The 22,450-nt window shown below is 44.1% G+C and overlaps 1 protein-coding gene across 3 annotated transcripts in view; it reads left to right on the top strand.

Annotated features, from left to right (window-relative positions):
- Positions 1 to 22,450, top strand: part of LOC115199073 (apoptotic protease-activating factor 1) — a 72,522-nt gene that overhangs the window by 25,223 nt on the left and 24,849 nt on the right. For all 3 annotated transcript variants that reach the window (XM_029761617.1, XM_029761619.1, XM_029761620.1), the window contains 11 exons: positions 108 to 233; positions 416 to 568; positions 3,190 to 3,318; positions 5,692 to 5,817; positions 5,964 to 6,083; positions 6,186 to 6,311; positions 10,286 to 10,411; positions 12,246 to 12,377; positions 12,556 to 12,681; positions 17,112 to 17,237; positions 18,593 to 18,739. In XM_029761617.1, coding sequence (XP_029617477.1) covers positions 108 to 233; positions 416 to 568; positions 3,190 to 3,318; positions 5,692 to 5,817; positions 5,964 to 6,083; positions 6,186 to 6,311; positions 10,286 to 10,411; positions 12,246 to 12,377; positions 12,556 to 12,681; positions 17,112 to 17,237; positions 18,593 to 18,739 — 1,437 coding nt within the window. The remainder of the gene's footprint in view (positions 1 to 107; positions 234 to 415; positions 569 to 3,189; positions 3,319 to 5,691; positions 5,818 to 5,963; positions 6,084 to 6,185; positions 6,312 to 10,285; positions 10,412 to 12,245; positions 12,378 to 12,555; positions 12,682 to 17,111; positions 17,238 to 18,592; positions 18,740 to 22,450) is intronic.

Raw genomic sequence — 22,450 nt, 5'->3', positions numbered from 1 at the left:
AAAACCATGAAGTAGGCCACATTTTTTGCACTCTGGCTATAAGAGGTGTGTGTGTGTGTGTGTGTGTGTATATATATATATATATATATCCCTCCCTTTCTTTCTAGCTGTGGAACATCAATAAACCCTCCTCCCAGAACACCATGTTTGGTCATTTGGAGCCTGTCAATCACTGCTGTTTCTCCCCTGATGACGCCTACCTCTCCACCTCTTCCAGCGACGGAACCCTGAAGGTGGGCGGGGCATAGTCACCACCTATGGCTTTGTGTGTTTATCTATATTTGCTAATATAAAGGTTTTTCATTTAGGTGTAGACTACTAGTATGTATTTAACAACATTAATTGTACGTACCTATATGTGTTTCTGTGCACGTATGTGTACATGCATGTGTGCGTGCTTGCGTGTGTGTTTCAGCTGTGGGAGGTGTCCTCGGCCAATGAGTGGAAGTCCATAGACGTGGCGGACATGTTCCCGGAGCAGAGAGAGCAGACTGCGGTCATGGTGAAGTGCAGCACCTGGTCAGCAGACGGCAGGACCATCATCTGTGCTGCCAGGAACGCAGTCTTTGTGAGTGTTGAAGAGCCAGCCCTCCTCTGCTCCGTCAGGCTGGCATGGGGCCGTGGCGTGGGCACAGGGACTGAGGGGTGGTCCCCTGGCGGAGCTCCATGACTCAGACCATATTTGTTTAGCATGTTGCGATTCAGGAGCTGGCAGAATGTTGAATGGTAACTGGGGGACATGAGCTAATGCTCATGCTATGGCTAATACTACACTGAACAAAAATAGAAACCCAACATGCAACAATTTCAAAGATTTTACTGAGTTACAGTTCATAAAAGGAAATAAGTCAATTGAAATAAATTCATTAGTTCCTAATCTACGGATTTCACATGACTGGGAATACAGGTATGCATCTGTTGGTCACAGATACCTTAACATAAAAAAAAAAAAGTAGGGCCATGGATTAGAAAACCAGTCAGTATCTGGTGTGACCACCATTTGCATCATGCAGTGTGACACATCTCCTTTGCATAGAATTGATCAGGCTGTGGAATGTTGTGGCTGTGGATGACTAGCATGCAGATGAGCTTCCCTGAGACGGTTTCTGACAGTTTGTGCAGAAATTCTTCAGTTGTGCAAACCCACAGTTTCATTAGCTGTCCGGGTGGCTGGTCTCAGACGATCCTGCAGGTGAAGAAGCCGGATGTGAAGGTCCTGGGCTGGCGTATTTACACATGGTCTGCGGTTGTGAGGCTCGGTTGGATGTACTGCCAAATTCTTTTGGAGGCGGCTTATGGTAGAGAAATGACCATTCAATTCTCTGGCAACAGCTCTTGTGGACATTCCTGCAGTCAGCATGACAATTGCACACTCCCTCAACTTCAGACATCTGTGGCATTAACTACGTAACATCAATTGACAGAAATTAATTCATATCCACCACCTTATTGGTCCTGGAAATATTAATTTGAGAAAGAGTAGGCTAACTGTCCTATGGACTGTCTTTTTCCAGATTGACTGTGTCCCGGAATGGTCCCTCAGCCAAGATTCTAAGCTAACTGTGTAGTTTATAACAGGCCCATGGTGTCTGTTCTCCAGTATAGAAGCACACACACGTCATTGTTTTAAAATACCCTGATATACGGTATTGTGTGTGTGTGTGTGTTTGACCGTGTTTGTGTTTTTTCACTTGTATGTATTTAAAGTATCTGACCTGTTGAATATTTACATGCATCAGTATGCATATTAAGCACATAATATCTAGTATCTCCACTGAGTGTACAAAACATTGCACCCGCCTTGCCCCCAGAACAGCCTCATTTCGTCAGGGCATGGACTCTAAGTGTCAAGCGTTCCACAGGGATGCTGGCCCATGTTGACTCCAATGTGTCCCACAGTTGTGTCAAGTTGGCTGGATGTCCTTTGGGTGGTGGACCATTCTTGATAAAACTGTGATAAACCCAGCAGCATTGTAGTTTGACACAAACCAGTGTGCCTGGCATCTACTGCCATACCCCGATCAAAGGCACTCAAATCTTTTGTCTTGCCCATTCACCCTCTGAATGGCACACGTACACAATCCATTTCTCAATTAACTCAAGGCTTAAAGAAGGATTTTTAACCTGTCTCCTCCCTTTCATCTACAATGATTTGAAGTGGATTTAACAAGTGACATCAATAAGCTTTCACCTGGATTCACCTGGTCAGTCTGTCATAGAAAGAGCAGGTGTTCATAATGTGTTGTACACTGTGTCATAGCCTGTGTCATAGCCTATCTGTCAAATTCTGTCAATATATTTGTGTTTAGCGGTATGTTCTTGTCTAGCAACTGCTCCTAGAGCAATCTGTCCGTGAAGCAATGAGAATGCCCTGGACAACTTGTCTTTCATGTTTTGGTATTTGGGCCTGTCTGCCCATCAGAGGGTAGAAGCGTGTGTTCTGACTGAGAATGAAGCCGTCCCACTCCTGGGAAATGTAAAGGTCTCTGTGTGTCCGTGTCTGTTCTCTCCACTCCAGGAATCAGAGTGGTGTTGAATGTCAGCGTTGTCAGTTTGTAGGCTAGTATTGATAGAAGAATAGATAGCTTGATGGACTTTAAAAAAAATTATGTCACGTAGAAACAGCAGTTGGAACTCTTGTGTTTTTCTCAATCGCTCTTTTCTCTCCGTATCTTTCCCTTTCTTTTCATCGGTCTGCTTTTCCCTTCACAATCCCACATTTTGCCAAGCTGGAAGATATGGAAATCATCATCGATGGTTGAGATGCAGGTTGACATGTATTGTCACGAGTCTTGCCCTGGAGGCAGAACTGAGCGGTTTCTGCTAGATGGGACAGCTGCAAAGTCAGAAAAATTCATGAAAACAAAACCTGCAGTTGAGACTTCACTTAGCAGCTTCTCAGGCTATTACCATATTGCTTCCATCTAATCCCATCCTGTCATGTCCTTCACAGTTCACATTACATTTGAGTCATTTAGCAAAGACTCCAGAGCAACTTACAATGAGATCCCTACATGGTCCAACCTAACAACCTCTGAGCCCTTCAAGGGGCCATCAAGAAGTGTCTAGAAAGTTATCACTAGCTTATGCATGGAAGCCATTTTGTGCCCCACATATTGGCAGTTGCACTAGAGAGCGATCACCAGCTATAACTATGGTGTAGTGACAGATCCCTCCTGCTGTTCCCAGGTGTTTGATGTAGAGACGGCGGCCATGTTGTTGGAGATCCGGACCAGTCGTCTGAGCACGGTGCAGTACTGTCACTCCTGTCCCAGCAGCAACCTGGTGGCCATCGCACTGTCACACTATGCTGTGGAGGTACACACACACACACACACACACACACACACACACAGCCTGTTGACTATTACACTGTGCCATGTAGGTACACACATGGTGGCTATAGCCCTATTAAATGTATTTGTCACATACACATGGTTAGCAGATGTTAATGCAAATGTAGCGAAATGCTTGTGCTTCTATTTCCGACAATGCAGTAATATCTAACAAGTAATATAACCTAACAATTCCACAACAACTACCTTGTACACACAAGTGTAAAGGAATGAATACGAATATGTACATAAAAATATATAAATGAGTGATGGCCGAACGGCATAGGCAAGATGCAGTAGATGGTAAGGTAAGAGTACAGTATAGACATGTTTCATACCCTATATAATGTAGGGTATGAAACATAAAGCGGCATTGTTTAAAGTGCCTAGTGATACATTACATCAAGATGCAGAAGATGTTATAGAGTACAGTATATACATATGAGATGAGTAATGTAGGGTATGAAAACATTATCCTCCAATTGCTCTTAAACGCTAGTAAAACCAAATGCATGCTTTTCAACCGTTCGCTGCCCGCACCTGCCCGCCCGACTAGCATCACCACCCTGGACGGTTCTGACCTAGAATATGTGGACAACTATAAATACCTAGGTGTCTGGTTAGACTGTAAACTCTCCTTCCAGACTCATATTAAACATCTCCAATCCAAAATCAAATCTAGAATCGGCTTTCTATTTCGCGACAAAGCCTCCTTCACTCACGCCGCCAAACTTACCCTAGTAAAACTGACTATCCTACCGATCCTCGACTTCGGCGATGTCACCTACAAAATAGCTTCCATTACTCTACTCAGCAAACTGGATGCAGTCTATCACAGTGCCATCCGTTTTGTTACCAAATCACCTTATACCACCCACCACTGTGACCTGTATGCTCTAGTCGGCTGGCCCTTGCTAGCTCCAGGTCATAGTCGGCTAGCTCCAGGTCATCTATAAGTCTATGCTAGGTAAAGCTCCGCCTTATCTCAGTTCACTGGTCACGATAACAACACCCACCTGTAGCACGCGCCCCAGCAGGTATATCTCACTGATCATCCCCAAAGCCAACACCTCATTTGGCCGCCTTTCCTTCCAGTTCTCTGCTGCCAGTGACTAGAACAAATTGCAAAAATCGCTGAAGTTGGAGACTTTTATTTCCTTCATTAACTTTAAACATCAGCTATCTGAGCAGCTAACTGATCGCTGCAGCTGTACATAGTCCATCTGTAAATTGCCCACCCAATCTACCTACCTCATCCCCATGTTGTTTTTATTTTGTTTACTTTTCTGCTCTTTTGCACACCAGTATCTCTACTTGCACATCATCATATGCTCATTTATCACTCCAGTGTTAATCTGCTAAATTGTAATTATTCGCTCCTATGGCTTATTTATTGCCTACCTCATGCCTTTTGCACATAGACTTTCTATTTTTTCTACTGTGTCATTGACTTGTTTATTGTGTTATTGGCTTGTTTATTGTTTATTGTTTACTCCATGTGTAACTCTGTGTTGTTGTCTGTGTCACACTGCTTTGCTTTATCTTGGCCAGGTCGCAGTTGTAAATGAGAACTTGTTCTCAACTAGCCTACCTGGTTAAATAAAGGTGAAATAAAAACATTAAATAAGAAATTGTATGAAGTGGCATTGTTTAAAGTGGCTAATGATACATTTAATTACATCAAGATGGCAAGATGCAGTAGATACATATGGGATGAGTAATGTAGGGTATGTAAACATTATATAAAGTGGCTAGTGATAAATTGATTACATCAATTTTTCCATTATTAAAGTGGCTGGAGTTGTGTCAGTATGTTGGCAGCAGCCACTCAATGTTAGTGATGGCTGTTTAACAGTATGATGGCCTTGAGATGGAAGCTGTTTTTCAGTCTCTCGGTGCCAGCTTTGATGCACCTGTACTGACCTCGCCTTCTGGATGTTAGCAGGGTGAACAGGCAGTGGCTCGGGTAGTTGTTGTCCTTGATGATCTTTTTGGCCTTCCTGTGACATCGGGTGGTGTAGGTGTCCTGGAGGGCAGGTAGTTTGCCCCGGGTGATGCGTTGTGCAGACCTCACTACCCTCTGGAGAGCCTTACGGTTGTGGGGGGAGCAGTTGCCGTACCAGGCAGTGATACAGCCCGACAGGATGCTCTCGATTGTGCATCTGTGAAAGTTTGTGTTTTTGGTGACAAGCCGAATTTCTTCAGCCTCCTGAGGTTGACGAGGCGCTGTTGTGCCTTCTTCACCACGCTGTCTGTGTGGGTGGACCATTTCAGATTGTCCGTGATGTTTACGCCGAGGAACTTAAAACTCTCCATCATACGGCAGAGTATGACGACATACGTCTCTTCCCTCCAGCTGTGGGACATAGAGACCAGTAAGAAGATGGCTGACTGTAGTGGTCATCTGAGCTGGGTCCATGGAGTCCAGTTCTCCCCTGACGGATCTCTACTGCTCTCCTGTTCTGACGACCAGACCGTCAGGGTAAGTGTGTGTGTGTGCGCGTCTGCCGTCTGTCAATAATTTGTCCAATCTGTCTTCATCAGTTAACCCTTTTTGTGACATATTGTACTTAACCATTTAACATTTTTAATGGCATAAAAAATGGAATGCCTTGGTGTGTGTGTTAGGTGTGGGAGACCAATAGAGTCCACACCTCCTCGGCTGTCTGTCTGAAGAGGGACTCTGACGTGCTCTTTAACAATGGTGACATTACCGTGGTCGCCGCCGACAACCGCAACAGACTGCAGGTGAGAGGGCTAGGCAGAACTCGCACGCGCCGACACCAAATGGTGTCTTACAGATGTGACAGGTGTTAACCCAGCAGGCTGACGTGTGTGTGTGTGTGTCAGGTGAGGAATGGGAGGACCGGAGCGGTGATGTTCCAGTCAGAGGACCAGGAGTCTCGTATCCGCTGCACTGCTATCTGCTCACAGACCTCAGCCGTGGGGCTGGGACGAGAGGATGGGACGATACAGGTACACACACATATGCACACACACATATACACACTTTTACCCTCACACACATACCAGAAAGCAAAAATCAAAAGTAGGAAAATGCTTACGTATAACTTATGCTTAACTTGACAAAAGTGCAGGTGCTATGAGGGAAAAGTGGCAGAAATGTAAAAGGCTTTTTGGCTGGAGAAGAGGGTATCACTGCCAAACTTGATAAAGACCAACTGAGCTGTAGGAAAGGCAGGAAGAGACATTTTTGCAGGTAAAGCTGGACACAATGTTACACCAAAACTAAGTTTGACAGTTTTACCACTGGTGCTGTTCTAGTAGCATTGTGACTACTGTGGTCTGCCTATGCTTGGAAGAGTTGGTCCATGTGGTGTGTGTGTAAAAATCATGTTCACCTTGCTGGCCAAGGTGTTTCTCACGTCCAGTATTGGCTGGTGACATTGTGCTGGAACCCTCTGTCTGGCCTGTCAACCCTGTCTCAGTCCTACTGTACTGTACCCAGCTCTCTCTCTCTGTCTGGCCTGTCAACCCTGTCTCAGTCCTACTGTACTGTACTGTACCCAGCTCTCTCTCTGTCTGGCCTGTCAACCCTGTCTGTCCTACTGTACCTCTCTCTCTCTCTCTCTCTCTCTCTCTCTCTCTCTCTCTCTCTCTCTCTCTCTCTCTCTCTCTCTCTCTACCTATTTTGTACTCTGTTCTCTTTCTGCTTCTCTTTTCTAGTTGTCATAAATGAGATTTTTCCTACTTTTCACCTTTTCTTCCTCACACTCTCCTCTCTCATTTATTCCCACTCTCTGCACTACTTGCTCCATCGCTCCCTGTCTCTATGATAAATGGTTGTTTACTGCGAGCCGAGGAAAATCTGCTCCCTTTTGGAAGTGTGTGTGGAGACTCAGGGATGTCCCTGGAAGTGGTAGTAAGTAGTGTCACACACCCTCTGTCCCCTGGCAGGTGTGTAGAACTCTGTACTCCAGTTGGGGCCGCACCTCAGGAACCTCTTTAATTAATGAAGGGGGCCTGGGCTCTAACCAACACAGGGGTTAATGGCTTATAATAACTCAGGCCTCTTCACACACACACACACACACACACGTGGGTGTCTGTCTACTCTTCTCAGTCAAGAGGGGGTTGAGGACAGCGGGATAAAGGGATAATAATGATGAAATGAGTGGAGCTGAAAGACACTGCAGGGTTGTGTAATATCAGTTACTTCATATGTGAAAAGTGGGCATACCATGGAAATGTTGGTTTCACTGTGAGTATACTTGTGTTGGTCTTTACACATGTTCCATTAGATCTAATTCCTCTCATTTACCCCAGAGGGAGCTGCTGCTTTGTTTCCTTCCAGGTCCGCTGCTGCAGTAGTCTGCCCCCTCTCTCGCTCGCTCTCTCTCTCTCTAACTCTTGCTCTCTCTCTTGCCCTCTCTCTTTCTCTCTCTCGCTCCCTCTAGCTCTTGCTCTCTCTCTCTCTCTCTCTCTCTCTGTGTTTCTCTCTCTGTCTCTCTCTGTCTCTCTCTGCCTTCTCTCTCTCTCTCTCTCTCTGCCTCTCTCTCTGTCTCTGTTTCTCTCTCTCTCTCTCTCTCTCTCTCTCTCTGTTTCTCTCTCTCTCTCTGTCTCTGTTTCTCTCTCTCTCTCTCTCTCTCTCTCTCTGTGTCTCTCTGCCTGCTCTCTCTCTCTCCACATCAGAGCCACTGTGCTATTAGAGCAGAGAGGTAAAAGTTGACCAGAACTCTAATGAACTCACAAAGCAATGCCCTCGTTGTCATTGACTCAGTTTGACGCATGCCTCGCATTCTAGTCTTCTTTCTGGGCCGTAATTGCCACTTTGATTGGCTCGGTTCTCTCCTCTGTTGAAATGACATGCTGTTTTTCTATTAAGAAGGAAAAGAAGATAGGGTGAGCTGGAGAAAGAGAGGAACAGGAGTGTTGAAGAGAGTGACTGTGTGTGTTCTACCCCAGGCAGGAGGGATGACAGTTAGGCAGGTACTGAGGACCATTGGATGGAGGACTCTACAGCGGCTGACCCCTCACAGGGGCTTGTTGCTGGCGCTAGGGCTAGAAACAGGCAGTGTACAGGTATGGTAGCGATATGGCGTGTGCGCGTCAGTGGAGGCTGCTGAGGGGAGGACGGCTCATAATAATGGCTGGAATGTAATTGTATCGAACACGTGGTTTCTATGTGATTGATACCAGTCCAGCCATTACTATGAGCCGTCCTCCCCTCAGCAGCCTCCACTGTGTGCTTCGACCTGGATTCAAATAATATTATCATTACTTTGCTTTAGTCTGCCTAGATGGTCAGCACTGTTGGGACATTGCACCAGGCTCAATCAAGTCCTGATCTTTTTCAAATAGTATTTTAAGGTGTGTGTGTGTGTGTGTGTGTGTGTGTGTGTGTGTGTGTGTGTGTGTGTGTGTCTCGACCTTCTCAAAGGGATTGTGATCAGTGTTAGGGCGAGGGATAGCTCCGGTACTGTGGCGTGATCTATTGTTCAAATGGAGTTTAAGGTGCACATCACAGCATATGATCAGGGATCAGTTCATGTTAACCCGCTCATCGTAAGGTGCTTCGATGACCACTGCTCTCAGATCTGTGCTGCTTTCGTTGATCTGTTTATTCCTAAGCGTCATAAGCCAAACTAGTATTCCTAACGCTAACATGTTTTACTCAACCTTTCCCCCATATCGCCCTGAGCACCCTCCCTGCTGCCTCATTCCCAAAGCTTGAGGTGAGCTGGCAACCTTTTGAAACCCATTTCCCAGTAGCATCGCAGAGCGTCCTCTGGTTGGCATGCCCTGCGGCTAGCCTTCTCACGCGTTTGTTTGGAGTAGGGTTTTATTTGAGAGGTTTAAATGTTTTAGTACAAGGTGAATCTAGATTGAGATTTCACCTTGTGGTGAGTGTCTGTGAGTGTCTGTGAGTGTCTGTGAGTGTCTGTGAGTGTCTGTGAGTGTCTGTGAGTGTCTGTGAGTGTCTGTGTGTGTGCATGCTTGCATGCATGTGTAGTCATTTTTCATCTAAAGTTATGAGCTTGTGTGTTTCTTTGCCTTTTGGTTTATTGGTTTACACTACAGATATCATACCAGGAGGGGTAATTGGGTTGAATTATTTTGCGATAATATTAATAGACTTCAAGTATGGCCCTTATTGTTTCTAAATCTTACCATTTTAATGAATAACTCAAGTTTAATAGTTTAATTAAGTTTGCAATAATTTCCAATAGTTCAATGTCAACAGAATTCAGCCTTAAAATTCTAGTCCAACTACTCAGTCAAGTTAGCAAAGATGGTGCAGAAAGTTTCTAAGACAGTTAGGACTTCTAGGACCTCAATAATGTTACTATAGGTTGTAAGAGTTTCCATTGTCTCCCTTATAAGATTGAAGTGGTTTTGTAACTTGAAGCCAGTTCTTTGAGCATCAGAGCTGCCTTTTCTCCTGCTGTGACAGTGTTGTCTGTCAGACCCTCACACAAAGCAGTCAGGGCAGATCCACTCTCCGACTGGGCTGATCAATCGCACGCAGAGCCCGCTAATATTTACATTTTTTCCTTTTTGATGAGCTTATCACTGTCAACCCAAAAGCATTACTTTGGTCTCCTTTTGTATTGTAATATATTTTTATTTTGCTCCACATCTTTATCTTTTACTAGTTTTGGTCTAGGCTTACCCATAGACAGTCAGAAGGTTATCACTTTATCCTCCCAGCTTTCCCCTCTAAATATCTGTCTTCCCTCTTTCTGTCTCCCGTTTTCCATCTTACTTGAGCAGTTGCTTGTTTTTACACTTTTGGGAGCAAAATATAGTGTGTGACTATCTTATTTAATTTTTTCAAGTTTACTATTCTGTTAGTCAACACTTCTCCAACTTCTTGGGATGTGTGTCAACTCATGCTTTTAATAGATTGTTTTTGCTCTTTTGACACAGTAATAAAGGATTGAAATGGAATCATCTCTCCCTTCTCCTTCCTCCCTCTCTCTCCCCAGGTGTTGGAGGTGCCGTCGGGGACCTCTCTAGCCACTCTTCAGGGTCACACCAGGACAGTTCTCCACTGCCAGTTCACCCCGGAGGGACACACACTCATCACCTCCTCTGAGGACACCACCATACGGGTGGGGCCCTTCTCTTTCTTCCTCATCTTTCTTTTCTTCTTCTCTTTTGTGGTATGTTATTTCCGTCCCTGTGTGTCTGTGCGTCTGTGTCTGTGCGCGTGTGTGTGTGTCTGTGTGTGATGTTTTCGGACTGTTCCGCTCTGTCACCCCTAACAACTCGCCTCTACTGTTCCACTTCACTGAACATATCCTCTCATCTCCTCTACTCTGTTTTTAGGACAGCCTGTCCACTGCTAGACTTATCTGCCTATCAGAACTACACACACACACACTATCCAGAGCACCACCTTGCTGCAAATCAGAACAGCGCAGCCTCACTTTGTATTCATCTTACTCTGTATTCTCCTGTTTAGTCCCTTACTGCCCATGGACCATCTCCTGTTTAGTACCTTACTGCCCATGGACCATCTCCTGTTTAGTCCCTTACTGCCCATGGACCATCTCCTGTTTAGTCCCTTACTGTCCATGGACCATCTCCTGTTTAGTCCCTTACTGCCCATGGACCATCTCCTGTTTAGTCCCTTACTGTCCATGGACCATCTCCTGTTTAGTCCCTTACTGCCCATGGACCATCTCCTGTTTAGTCCCTTACTGTCCATGGACCATCTCCTGTTTAGTCCCTTACTGCCCATGGACCATCTCCTGTTTAGTCCCTTACTGCCCATGGACCATCTCCTGTTTAGTCCCTTACTGCCCATGGACCATCTCCTGTTTAGTCCCTTACTGTCCATGGACCATCTCCTGTTTAGTCCCTTACTGCCCATGGACCATCTCCTGTTTAGTCCCTTACTGCCCATGGACCATCTCCTGTTTAGTCCCTTACTGCCCATGGACCATCTCCTGTTTAGTCCCTTACTGCCCATGGACCATCTCCTGTTTAGTCCCTTACTGCCCATGGACCATCTCCTGTTTAGTCCCTTACTGCCCATGGACCATCTCCTGTTTAGTCCTTTACTGTCCATGGACCATCTCCTGTTTAGTCCCTTACTGCCCATGGACCATCTCCTGTTTAGTCCCTTACTGCCCATGGACCATCTCCTGTTTAGTCCCTTACTGTCCATGGACCATCTCCTGTTTAGTCCCTTCCGGTCCATGGACCATATCCTGTCTAGTCCCTTACTGCCCATGGACCATATCCTGTCTAGTCCCTTACTGCCCATGGACCATCTCCTGGTTAGTCCCTTACTGCCCATGGACCATCTCCTGTTTAGTCCCTTCTGGTCCATGGACCATCTCCTGTTTAGTCCCTTACTGTCCATGGACCATCTCCTGTTTAGTCCCTTACTGTCCATGGACCATCTCCTGGTTAGTCCCTTACTGTCCATGGACCATCTCCTATTTAGTCCCTTACTGTCCATGGACCATCTCCTATTTAGTCCCTTACTGTCCATGGAACATCTCCTGTTTAGTCCCTTGCGGTCCATGGACCATCTCCTGTTTATATGAATAATGTTTGAGTAGCTTTGCTGAAAAGGGAATATTTGGTGGATAGATTCACTTTGAGGAAATGTTGACCTACAGGGAATGTGAATAGCTCTATACAGTAAACATAGCTGTGACTCTGACCACTGACTTCTGGAGTGGTGAGAGTTTGATGTGTCAATCATTGTCTGAGATATTTGCATAGAGGCCAATATTCTGCTCAGTGCCCAGTCCCTCCTAGCAGCTAAATACTCCCATTCTGGGCACAGATCCAGGATCAACTTACCCTCCATAACCGTGGTTGTGCTAAATCCCTGGTTGAGGTGCAACTTTTACCCACTCCAGTACCAGAAGGTGATCTCTCTCTTGCTCTCTCTCTTGCTTTCTCTCGCTGTCTCTCTCCCCCCTGTAGGTGTGGAGGTGGAGGACAGGTGAGTGTGTGGTTCTGGAGGGCCACAAGGAGCAGGTCAGATGCTTCTCTCTGCTCACCACCTCACCCTCAGAGACACATCTCCTCAGCTGGTCCTTTGACGGCACCATCAAGGTAATACAAGCACACGTATGAAGTACCAGACAGACAGTAAGACTTAAACACACACACATGCATGCAAAACCTGTTAAAAGCAACACGTTACGATCAGCGTGCACTTACATGAACTAAAGGATATTTACTAGAGGGAGGTGACACAGAAAGCATCTCTCCCTCTCGCTCCCTCCCCCAGGTGTGGGACATGTCTAGTGGTGAACGGCTGCAGGACCTAGTGTGTCACCAGGGGGCGGTGCTAGCCTGTGACGTGTCGCCTGACGGACAGCTCTTTGCCACCACCTCCGCTGACAAGACTGCTAAGGTAACACACACACGTGTCATCAGTATGTGACAGAACCTAGCCTAAATCCTTAGATCAGTGTGAGACAGACATGTTGTCTATATCACGATCCCTTCAGAACCGTGTGTATAGTGTACATTATTATGCGGTCAACTAAAGGTCATTGGTAGCTTGAGGTGGACATGAAACAGATGGTTACTGCGGTCGCTAACTTAGCCAGCGGTCAAGCCGCCCACTCGCCTCCCTGTCCCTCCAGCGGTCAAGCCGCCCACTCGCCTCCCTGTCCCTCCAGCGGTCAAGCCGCCCACGAATTGGTGAAGTAAAATGGAAAAAATTACTTCTTTCAAAAAAAAAAAAAAAAAAATACCAGAAAAGTGGTGCGTGCATATGTATTCAACCCCTTTGCTATGAAGCCCTTAAATAAGATCTGGTGCAACCAATTACCTTCAGAAGTCACATAATTAGTTAGATTGCACACAGGTGGACTTTATTTAAGTGTCACATGACCTCTATCTATATATATCACACACACACACACACACACACACACACACACACACACACCTGTTCTGAAAGGCCCCAGAGTCTGCAACACCACTAAGCAAGCGGCACTATGAAGACCAAGGAACTCTCCAAACAGGTAGGGACAAAGTTGTGGAGAAGTACAGGTCAGGGTTGGGTTATAAAAAATATCTGAAACTTTGAACGTCCCACGGAGCACCATTAAATCCATTATACATTTTTTTTGAAAGAATATGGCACCACATCAAACCTGCCAAGAGCGGGCCACCCACCAAAACTCACGGACCAGGCAAGGAGGGCATTAATCAGAGAGGCAACAAAGAGACCAAAGATAACCCTGAAGGAGCTGCAAAGCTCCACAGCGGAGATTGGAGTATTTGTCCATAGGACCACTTTAAGCCGTGCACTCCACAGAGCTGGGCTTTAAGGAAGAGTGGCCAGAAAAAAATAAGCAAACATGATGGTGTTCGCCAAAAGGCATGTGGGAGACTCCCCAAACATATGGAAGAAGGTACTCTGGTCAGATGAGACTAAAATTGAGCTTTTTGGCCAACAAGGAAAATGCTATGTCTGGCGCAAACCCAACACCTCCCATCACCCCAAGAACACCATCCCCACAGTTAAACATGGTGGTGGCAGCATCATGCTGTGGGGATGTTTTTCATCGGCAAGGACTGGGAAACTGGTCAGAATTGAAGGAATGGGGAGGTGAATAATTATGCACGCTCAAGTTTTCCGTTTTTTTTGGTCTTATTTCTTGTTTGTTTCACAATAAAGAATATTTTGCATCTTCAAAGTGGTAGGCATGTTGTGTAAATCAAATGATACAACCCCCCCAAAATCTATTTTAATTCCAGGGTGTAAAGCAACAAAATAGGAAAAATGCCAATGGGTGAATACTTTCGTAAGCCACTGTATGCACACATACACCCACTGTCTTTTTCTGTCTGCTATCATAGGTCAAAGCCGAACCCTGAGTCTGATCGTCTTTGTCTGATAGAATGAAAGACAGAATGTTTTTGTTCCACTCGTCTCTCCTCTGTTCCCTTCTCTCTCCCTTCCTCCTTCTGTCTATTGACCTTCAGATGACTTCGAGACGTTGTGCCAAATAACTTTTTAATCATCTACCATGTGATGTTCTCTCCATCAAGCATGAAAGAGAAAGGGAGAGAGACGGACAGACAGAAAGACAGAGACAATTTACTAAGAACATTGTGTTCTTGTAATAAACAGAGTATTCTTTATTATGTTAGTTTTTACTCTGTTTATTTAGAACCTAACAGACAACTAGGAAAAGCTCAAACCAAGTTTATTCACCAAATGGGTCAGATAGCTGAACATGTTCCCACCAGCACAAGTGTATATATACCCCACTTTAGGTGGTCTCCTCCCTTTCTCTATACATTACATATTTAATGGTAGGCAGGAAGGTAAGTGATGTGGGTAATAAACTGTTCCTTCTCCCTTAATGTGACCTGACCTGACCTCGGCCCCGATTCCTCACTAATCCACAGCTCTCCACCCTTATCAGTGACCACAACCATGTGATTGCCTTTCCCTTACTCAGTAACAGTCCAAGCCCCTGGCTCATATCCAACCTTAATTGACCCCACCATATACAGTACATTCCTCCTACAGATAACCATTCACTTCTGGTGTAGCAACTATTTCAAATTACAACCCAACAACTGAAACCAGACTGCGGCCCTTCTCCTTCCCATAGGATACCATGACGTCCAACAATAACACGTTCTAACAGAACGGAAACGTTCTAACAGAACAGGTTCTAACAGAACGGAAAACGTTCTAACAGAACGGAAAACGTTCTGCATTCCCCGCTCTCCCTCAGTACCATGAACAACGATATTTCAAGTATAGAAGTCAGAACCCAACAATTAGATGTACTTTACATACTGATGGGATTAAATTAAAATATGTTTACACTACCTTGTAGTTTACCAATAAAATGGGCGGATGGTGAAGTAGACCTACTTCGTATTCACATCTCAAAAAATATAAATTAAATTACCACAATTCATTTCAATACAAAGTTAGCAAGAATAGATACGATTCTGCAACCATGGAGAGGTAAATACTTGTCTATTTATGGAAAAATCACATTGATTAACTCTTTGGTCCTATCACAGTTTACTTACTAATGGCACTGCCTACTCCAAACGACTCGTTTTTTAAATCATATGAGCAAAAAAGATTTCATTTTATTTGGAATGCTAAGCCAGACAATTTAAATGTGCCTATTTATATAATAAATATGAGTTTGGGGGGCTAAAATTATTAAATATTTAAACCTCTCACTAAAAGCTTCACTCATGCATAAGTTATACTTAAACCCCAAATGGTTATCCAGTAGATTATTAAGAAAGGCTCATCCTTTGTTCAAAAATAGGGTTTTTGTCTTCATACAGATTACAACTTCTCATTTCCGACTAATTGAAAATTTAATTTTGTTTAAAGTATCGCCCTTTCTTAAACAAGCCATACAAATCTGGTTACAATTTCAGTTTTATCCTCCAGAAAAGATAAAACAAATGTTATGGTTAAACTCAAATATACTGATTAATTTAAAAAAACATTCTTTATGGATTATGATTTTTTAATGGTATTATATTTATGAATGATATGACTAGAAATTGAGGAGTTATGTCACATGCAGCTATTGAAAATATATGGGAATATCTGCTCAATCCTAATTTTACAACCAACTGATTGCAGCACTACCACAATGGAGGAGACAAGTGGAAAAGGGAGAAGGTAGGGAGCTTGTTTGCCTGCCATATATTAAAGATACAAATTGGCTGAAAAGGAATTGGCGTAAATAGAAAAATATACCAGTTTTCATTTGAGGACAAAAATGTTGACAACTGCGCCATACAGGTTGCAAAATAAATGGGAAGAGATTTTTGATGTACCGATTCCATGGCACATGGTTTATGAACTGGTACAAAAAACAACACTTGATTCAACACTTCGTTTTTCAATTTAAATTATTATATAAATTCTTGCCACCGACAGAATGCTATATATATGGGGAATACAACAATCTCAGCTCTGTAGATTTTGCTGCGAAGAGACAGAATCACTAGATCGTTTATTCCTGGTATTTCACCTATGTAGCTTGTTTCTGGTCACAGGTTTAGGAATGGTTAAAAAATCACAACATTAACCTTGCAAATAGCAGTGTTGGGCAATTTGGAAAGCCATAGTCAGTCATTAAATAATATAATACTAGTAGGAAAAGTTTTCATCTTTAGCTCACAATCTGTGGATACTTTACGATTTAGAAAGGTAAAAAAATGATGTAAAACATCACAGTACAATTGAAAAATATCTGGTAGATAGACCACCCTCGTTTGGTTTCTATGGTGATAGGTGGGATGGGCTGAGAGTGGCTGAGGGGTGGGATTGGTAATAATACGTTGTTTGGTAATGTATTATTGTTATGTGACTGCTTTATATAAAAGTACCATGTATGTAAAATGTATGTATATGTAGCAGAAAAGCTGTAAAAAAAAATATATATATATATATATATATATATATTTGTCCTCCGATGAGAGGCGGTGGTGGATGGGTTATTGAAATGTAAAAATAGCATTATGGTATGGGCAGTATCATCTATCAAAGAAGCAGCCGGGAGGCTTTAATTGATGCCAGGCTTCATTATCAGTGAGCGCTTGTTCCATTCTTTAAGTTGAGCTACCAGACTAGCAGCATAGAGAAACAATAGACAGTTAGGCCTTCAGGGAAAAAGGAAATTATTCAATTGAATTAACCAAGGCACTCTGCATATAGAAGTGGCCTAACCAAAATTGCTATGGCATGTTCAAAAGAACATATTTGAAAATGTTTTATTTTCGACAAAATGTTGTAACCTCTGACCTCCTGTTTCTCCTCTCATTGGCCCTCAGGTGTGGACCAGTGCATCGTGGGAGTGCGTGCGCCTGTTAAATGGCCACCAGGACTGTGTCCGCAGCTGCAAATTCTCTTGGGACGGCCGGCGCCTAGCAACCGGCGACGACAACGGAGAGATACGGGTGGGTAGGGATAGAGGGAGTAAAGGGGGAGGGAGGAAGGAATGAAGGAGTGAGTGAAGGAGCATTAGGAGGAGGGAAGTTGAGGGTTAGGGAGGGGTAAGTGAAGGAGTGAGCACATGAGTGAAGGAAGGAGCAATAGAAAAATAGAGCGAAGTGCTGCACCTCTAAAGAGACGGAGAGGAGGATGTGGAACAGGTGTGCAGGTCAGCAGGGGGGATGAAGAGGAAGGAAAGAAGGCAGAGGATGGGAGGAAGTAGAAGACAGTTAGTCAGATTGAATCCCTAAGGCTCTGGCATCTGCATAGATCCTAGAGAAAGAGAGAAGGAGAGAGAGAGGGAGAAGGGATGATGGAAATGAAGGGAAAGTGGGGTAAGAGAAGAAAGGAGAGTGGGCAAGAGGGGATGACGGAAAATAAGAACAATTAAAGAGAAGAACAGGGAGAGGGACAGAGTAGGGACTGAAGAAATGAGAGCGTGACAGAGGGTCCTGTCTGTTCCTCTACAATCACATTGTTCCTCTACCAGCTGCTTTCCACAAACTATTCCTGACTGACTGTCTGACTCGTACATTTGAACTACACTCCAAAGTTTGTGAGTACACTCCAAAGTTTTCGAACCTGAAAAGTGATCTAATATCGAGATGAGTCCACATCGCATGTCTCTTCCCAGGTTCGAAAACAACTGACACACTTATTTTGGAGTGAACTGTCACTTTAAAATCATGTCATGACATGTCAATCATGTCTAGTCAATCATCCAGGGTTGTGTTCATTAGGCACCAAACAGAAGGAAACTGACTTAAAGCACAAGATTGAATTACAGTACGTAGAGTGGAATATATGCCCCTCTTGTTTCTATGGAAACACTTGAGTCATTCTCAGTGAATCATGCAAGGTGTTAAATATAGCATGTTCTGTGTCCTATATAGACAGGACAGTATGGCTCATGGTTGTTAGTTGCATAACGCCAGTATTAAAATGTAGGGTTGTTTTATGTCTCTGGTGCTTTATTAATCAGTGAAAGTAGTCATTGATTGAAAGGTAAAGTTGAAAAGCACAAGGACTGGATTATTGCACACCTAACTGTAGACTACTGTATGTCTATAAGGTTGGTAGTCACTAGATGGCCATGTTAGAAAGTACTAAAGTAGCCCGAACTACATGAGATATTTGTTGTTGATTTAGTTTGTAGTTCTGGTTGAGGTTAGATATTTTATGGCCGTCTGGTCAAAAGCTTCCTAAGATACCAGGTTGATAATAAGTCCACAGCTGTCATACAGCCCACCATTTATAACTACTAGGTCTCATTCAATTCTCTCATTTTTCATTCGTTTGTCTCGTGTGTCACGTGTCTCAGCTGTGGAACATGAAGGATGGTACTCTGCTAAAGATCTGTTCCAGTGACAACAAGGACGCCATGGACTCTCTGCACGGAGGCTGGGTGACCGACCTGCACTTCTCCCCAGACAACACTGTGCTGCTGTCTACAGGAGGATACATTAAGGTAGGAAACACACACACGGAGAGACACACACACTTTTACAGAGACACACACACACACACACACAAACATGTAAAGACAAATAGATGCGCGCACGCACACACTAATGGGAACAGAGGTTTAAAGCACTATCGACCAGAGCCCTTGTCCCCCGGGGATTACATCATCACTGCCTGGTTAAAAAGCCAATCAGAGCCCGGCTGAGGCTGACCCCCAGGTGATCCCTCCTTATGTAAAAGTGGAGGTAATCAGAGAGGAGTAACAGACACACACTCCGCAATCCAATCAAGTTGGGAGGAGGATGAGATATGAAATCTCACTCACACTCTCATTGTGACTACTGCTTTGTGGGCGGGCGTGTGAGTGGAGAGAGAGGGAGTTTCCTGCCTGAGTGATTTCAGGAAAATTCAACAGCAGCATTCCTTATCTCACTTGTCTCTTCCGCTCCGAATTCCAAAAGCCTCTAGTAAATGTATGAAGCATATTAAACCAGTGATTTTAATGTACATTGGATCAATGTGATGGATGTTTTTCTTCTAATGTCTCTCAACACATCAACTCTCATGCTTGGCTCTTTATGTGATATTCAAGTGTCTGTTTGAATCAAACTGGTTGCCACGTCTCCAAGAAACACAAAATAAATTGACTGCATGTTCATTTCAAACTTCCTTCTCTCACAGTTGTTAGCTAGCCTTTTTTTTTTTGTCTTCATTGGGAAGATTCTAGTTTCTATTAATTAGAGCCCCAGGTCATTAAGCCCATTGTGATCAGTCAGTATGTTGTGCATAGTGTTAATGAGTCAACTCCATGGATACTGATGGAGAACTTAACTACCAATTCCATCATTACCTCCTGATGACACTCGCTCTCATCCAGAGTGGTAGAAGGACAGAATACATTTACCTCTTCATCACTCGCTCTCATCCAGAGTGGTAGAAGGACAGAATACATTTACCTCTTCATCACTCGCTCTCATCCAGAGTGGTAGAAGGACAGAATACCTCTTCATCACTCGCTCTCATCCAGAGTGGTAGAAGGACAGAATACATTTACCTCTTCATCACTCGCTCTCATCCAGAGTGGTAGAAGGACAGAATACATTTACCTCTTCATCACTCGCTCTCATCCAGAGTGGTAGAAGGACAGAATACCTCTTCATCACTCGCTCTCATCCAGAGTGGTAGAAGGACAGAATACATTTACCTCTTCATCACTCGCTCTCATCCAGAGTGGTAGAAGGACAGAATACCTCTTCATCACTCGCTCTCATCCAGAGTGGTAGAAGGACAGAATACATTTACCTCTTCATCACTCGCTCTCATCCAGAGTGGTAGAAGGACAGAATACATTTACCTCTTCATCACTCGCTCTCATCCAGAGTGGTAGAAGGACAGAATACCTCTTCATCACTCGCTCTCATCCAGAGTGGTAGAAGGACAGAATACATTTACCTCTTCATCACTCGCTCTCATCCAGAGTGGTAGAAGGACAGAATACCTCTTCATCACTCGCTCTCATCCAGAGTGGTAGAAGGACAGAATACATTTACCTCTTCATCACTCGCTCTCATCCAGAGTGGTAGAAGGACAGAATACATTTACCTCTTCATCACTCGCTCTCATCCAGAGTGGTAGAAGGACAGAATACATTTACCTCTTCATCACTCGCTCTCATCCAGAGTGGTAGAAGGACAGAATACCTCTTCATCACTCGCTCTCATCCAGAGTGGTAGAAGGACAGAATACCTCTTCATCACTCGCTCTCATCCAGAGTGGTAGAAGGACAGAATACCTCTTCATCACTCTATCACTTCCTCTTTCCACACTTCCCTTCTTTCTTTCTCCTGAGGCGCCTTGACTTGGTGGATCTGAGCATGTGTGGATGTAACGAGCAGTGATTGATTATTATGCCTGTCTGCGCTGAAGAGGCGAATCCCTTGTAATGAGCATTGATTGATTTATCGTGGGTGAGAGGTGAGCTGTCAGTCATAATAATTGCTGTGGCAGCTGTGTATTCATAGTTAAACGATGGCTAATTTAGCCTGGGGAGACGTGGGGACAGAATAAATAAAACTGACTAATTGTATCTATGTATTAACAGTGGGCCTTATTCAATCCAACCTGTGTCCAGATTTCAGCTGGAAATTATTACAAAATATACAGCACTGGAACAAAATAAGAGACCACTGCAAAATGATCAGTTTCTTTGGTTTTACTATTTATAGATATGTGTTTGGGTAAAATGAAATGTTTTGTTTTATTCTATAAACTAATGACAACATTTCTCCCAAATTCCAAATAAAGATATTGTCATTTAGAGCATTTATTTGCAGAAAATGACAACTGGTCAAAATAACAAAAAAGATGCAGTGTTGTCAAACCTCGAATAATGCAAAGAAAATATGTTCATATTCATTTTTAAACAACACAATACTAATGTTTTAACTTAGGAAGAGTTCAGAAATCAATATTTTGTGGAATAATCCTGATTTTCCATCACAGCTTTCATGCATCTTGGCATGCTCTCCACCAGTCTTTCACATTGATGTTGGATGAATTTATGCCACTCCTGGCGCAAAAATTCAAGCAGCTCGGCTTTGATGGCTTGTGACCATCCATCTTCCTCTTGATCACATTCCAGAGGTTTTCAATGGGGTTCAGGTCAGGAGATTGGGCTGGCCATGACAGGGTCTTGATCTGGTGGTCCTCCATCCACACCTTGATTGACCTGGCTGTGTGGCATGGAGCATTGTCCTGCTGGAAAAACCAATCCTCAGAGTTGGGGAACATTGTCAGAGCAGAAGGAAGCAAGTTTTCTTCCAGGACAACCTTGTACGTGGCCTGATTCATGCGTCCTTCACAAAGACAAATTTCACAGTGGGTGCGAGACCTGGAGACGCCTACAAGCCACAGTGTCTCGTACCCACTGTGACATTTGTCTTTGAAGGACGCATGAATCAGGCCACGTACAAGGTTGTCCTGGAAGAAAACTTGCTTCCTTCTGCTCTGACAATTTGGGGTTTTGATTGATTTAAGGCCTAGTTTGTACTGTAGCTTTGTCTGCCTGAAGAAGACCATGTCTTTCCAAATGTTGATTTTGTATCACGCTGTATGAAGACTAACTTCAGCCAACAGTGAGAAGAACTTATCATTACAGACGTGTGTGTTCAGTAGAAGTGGTGCTGATGGGATCAGTAGTGCTGTGATGTTGATTCAATAAAGCTAGTCTCCCTGATGTCTGTCAACCCCTATCTGTCTCCTCCTTATGGCTTCCTGGAGTAACCTCCCACCACAACACTCACACTATCTCTGTCTTGCTATATTTAAAGGAGATTCTCTCTATTCTCCTCTCTCTCCATCTCTGGTCCCTTTCCATGGCCTCCTCTCTCATTATTGACCTATTTTTCTCTCTCTCTCTCTCTCTCTCTCTCTGTCTATCTCTGTCTGCTCCATACGACAGGTATTATCAGGTAGTGTAATTAAAAGCAGCATGGTGTGTGACCCTCTGGGAGCTGTTCCAATGCTTCCTTAAGCCTCTGAGACACCAGGATAGGACATCACATGTAGTAGTGTGTGTGTGTGTGTCAGGGAGTGATAAGGTGTTTTGGGGCAGCTCTCTGAGTGAGGGTGTAATATCACACTGACCCCCATCACTCCTCTGTTCTGTCCCCGGTAATACCTCACACAGGCTGTCTTACACCTGGGAGACAGCCCC

Source organism: Salmo trutta, chromosome 8, assembly GCF_901001165.1.
Source record: "Salmo trutta chromosome 8, fSalTru1.1, whole genome shotgun sequence".
NCBI lineage: Eukaryota > Metazoa > Chordata > Actinopteri > Salmoniformes > Salmonidae > Salmo > Salmo trutta.
The sequence above is the reverse complement of the archived record's forward strand: the minus strand, read 5'-3'. Positions and strand labels throughout refer to the sequence as shown.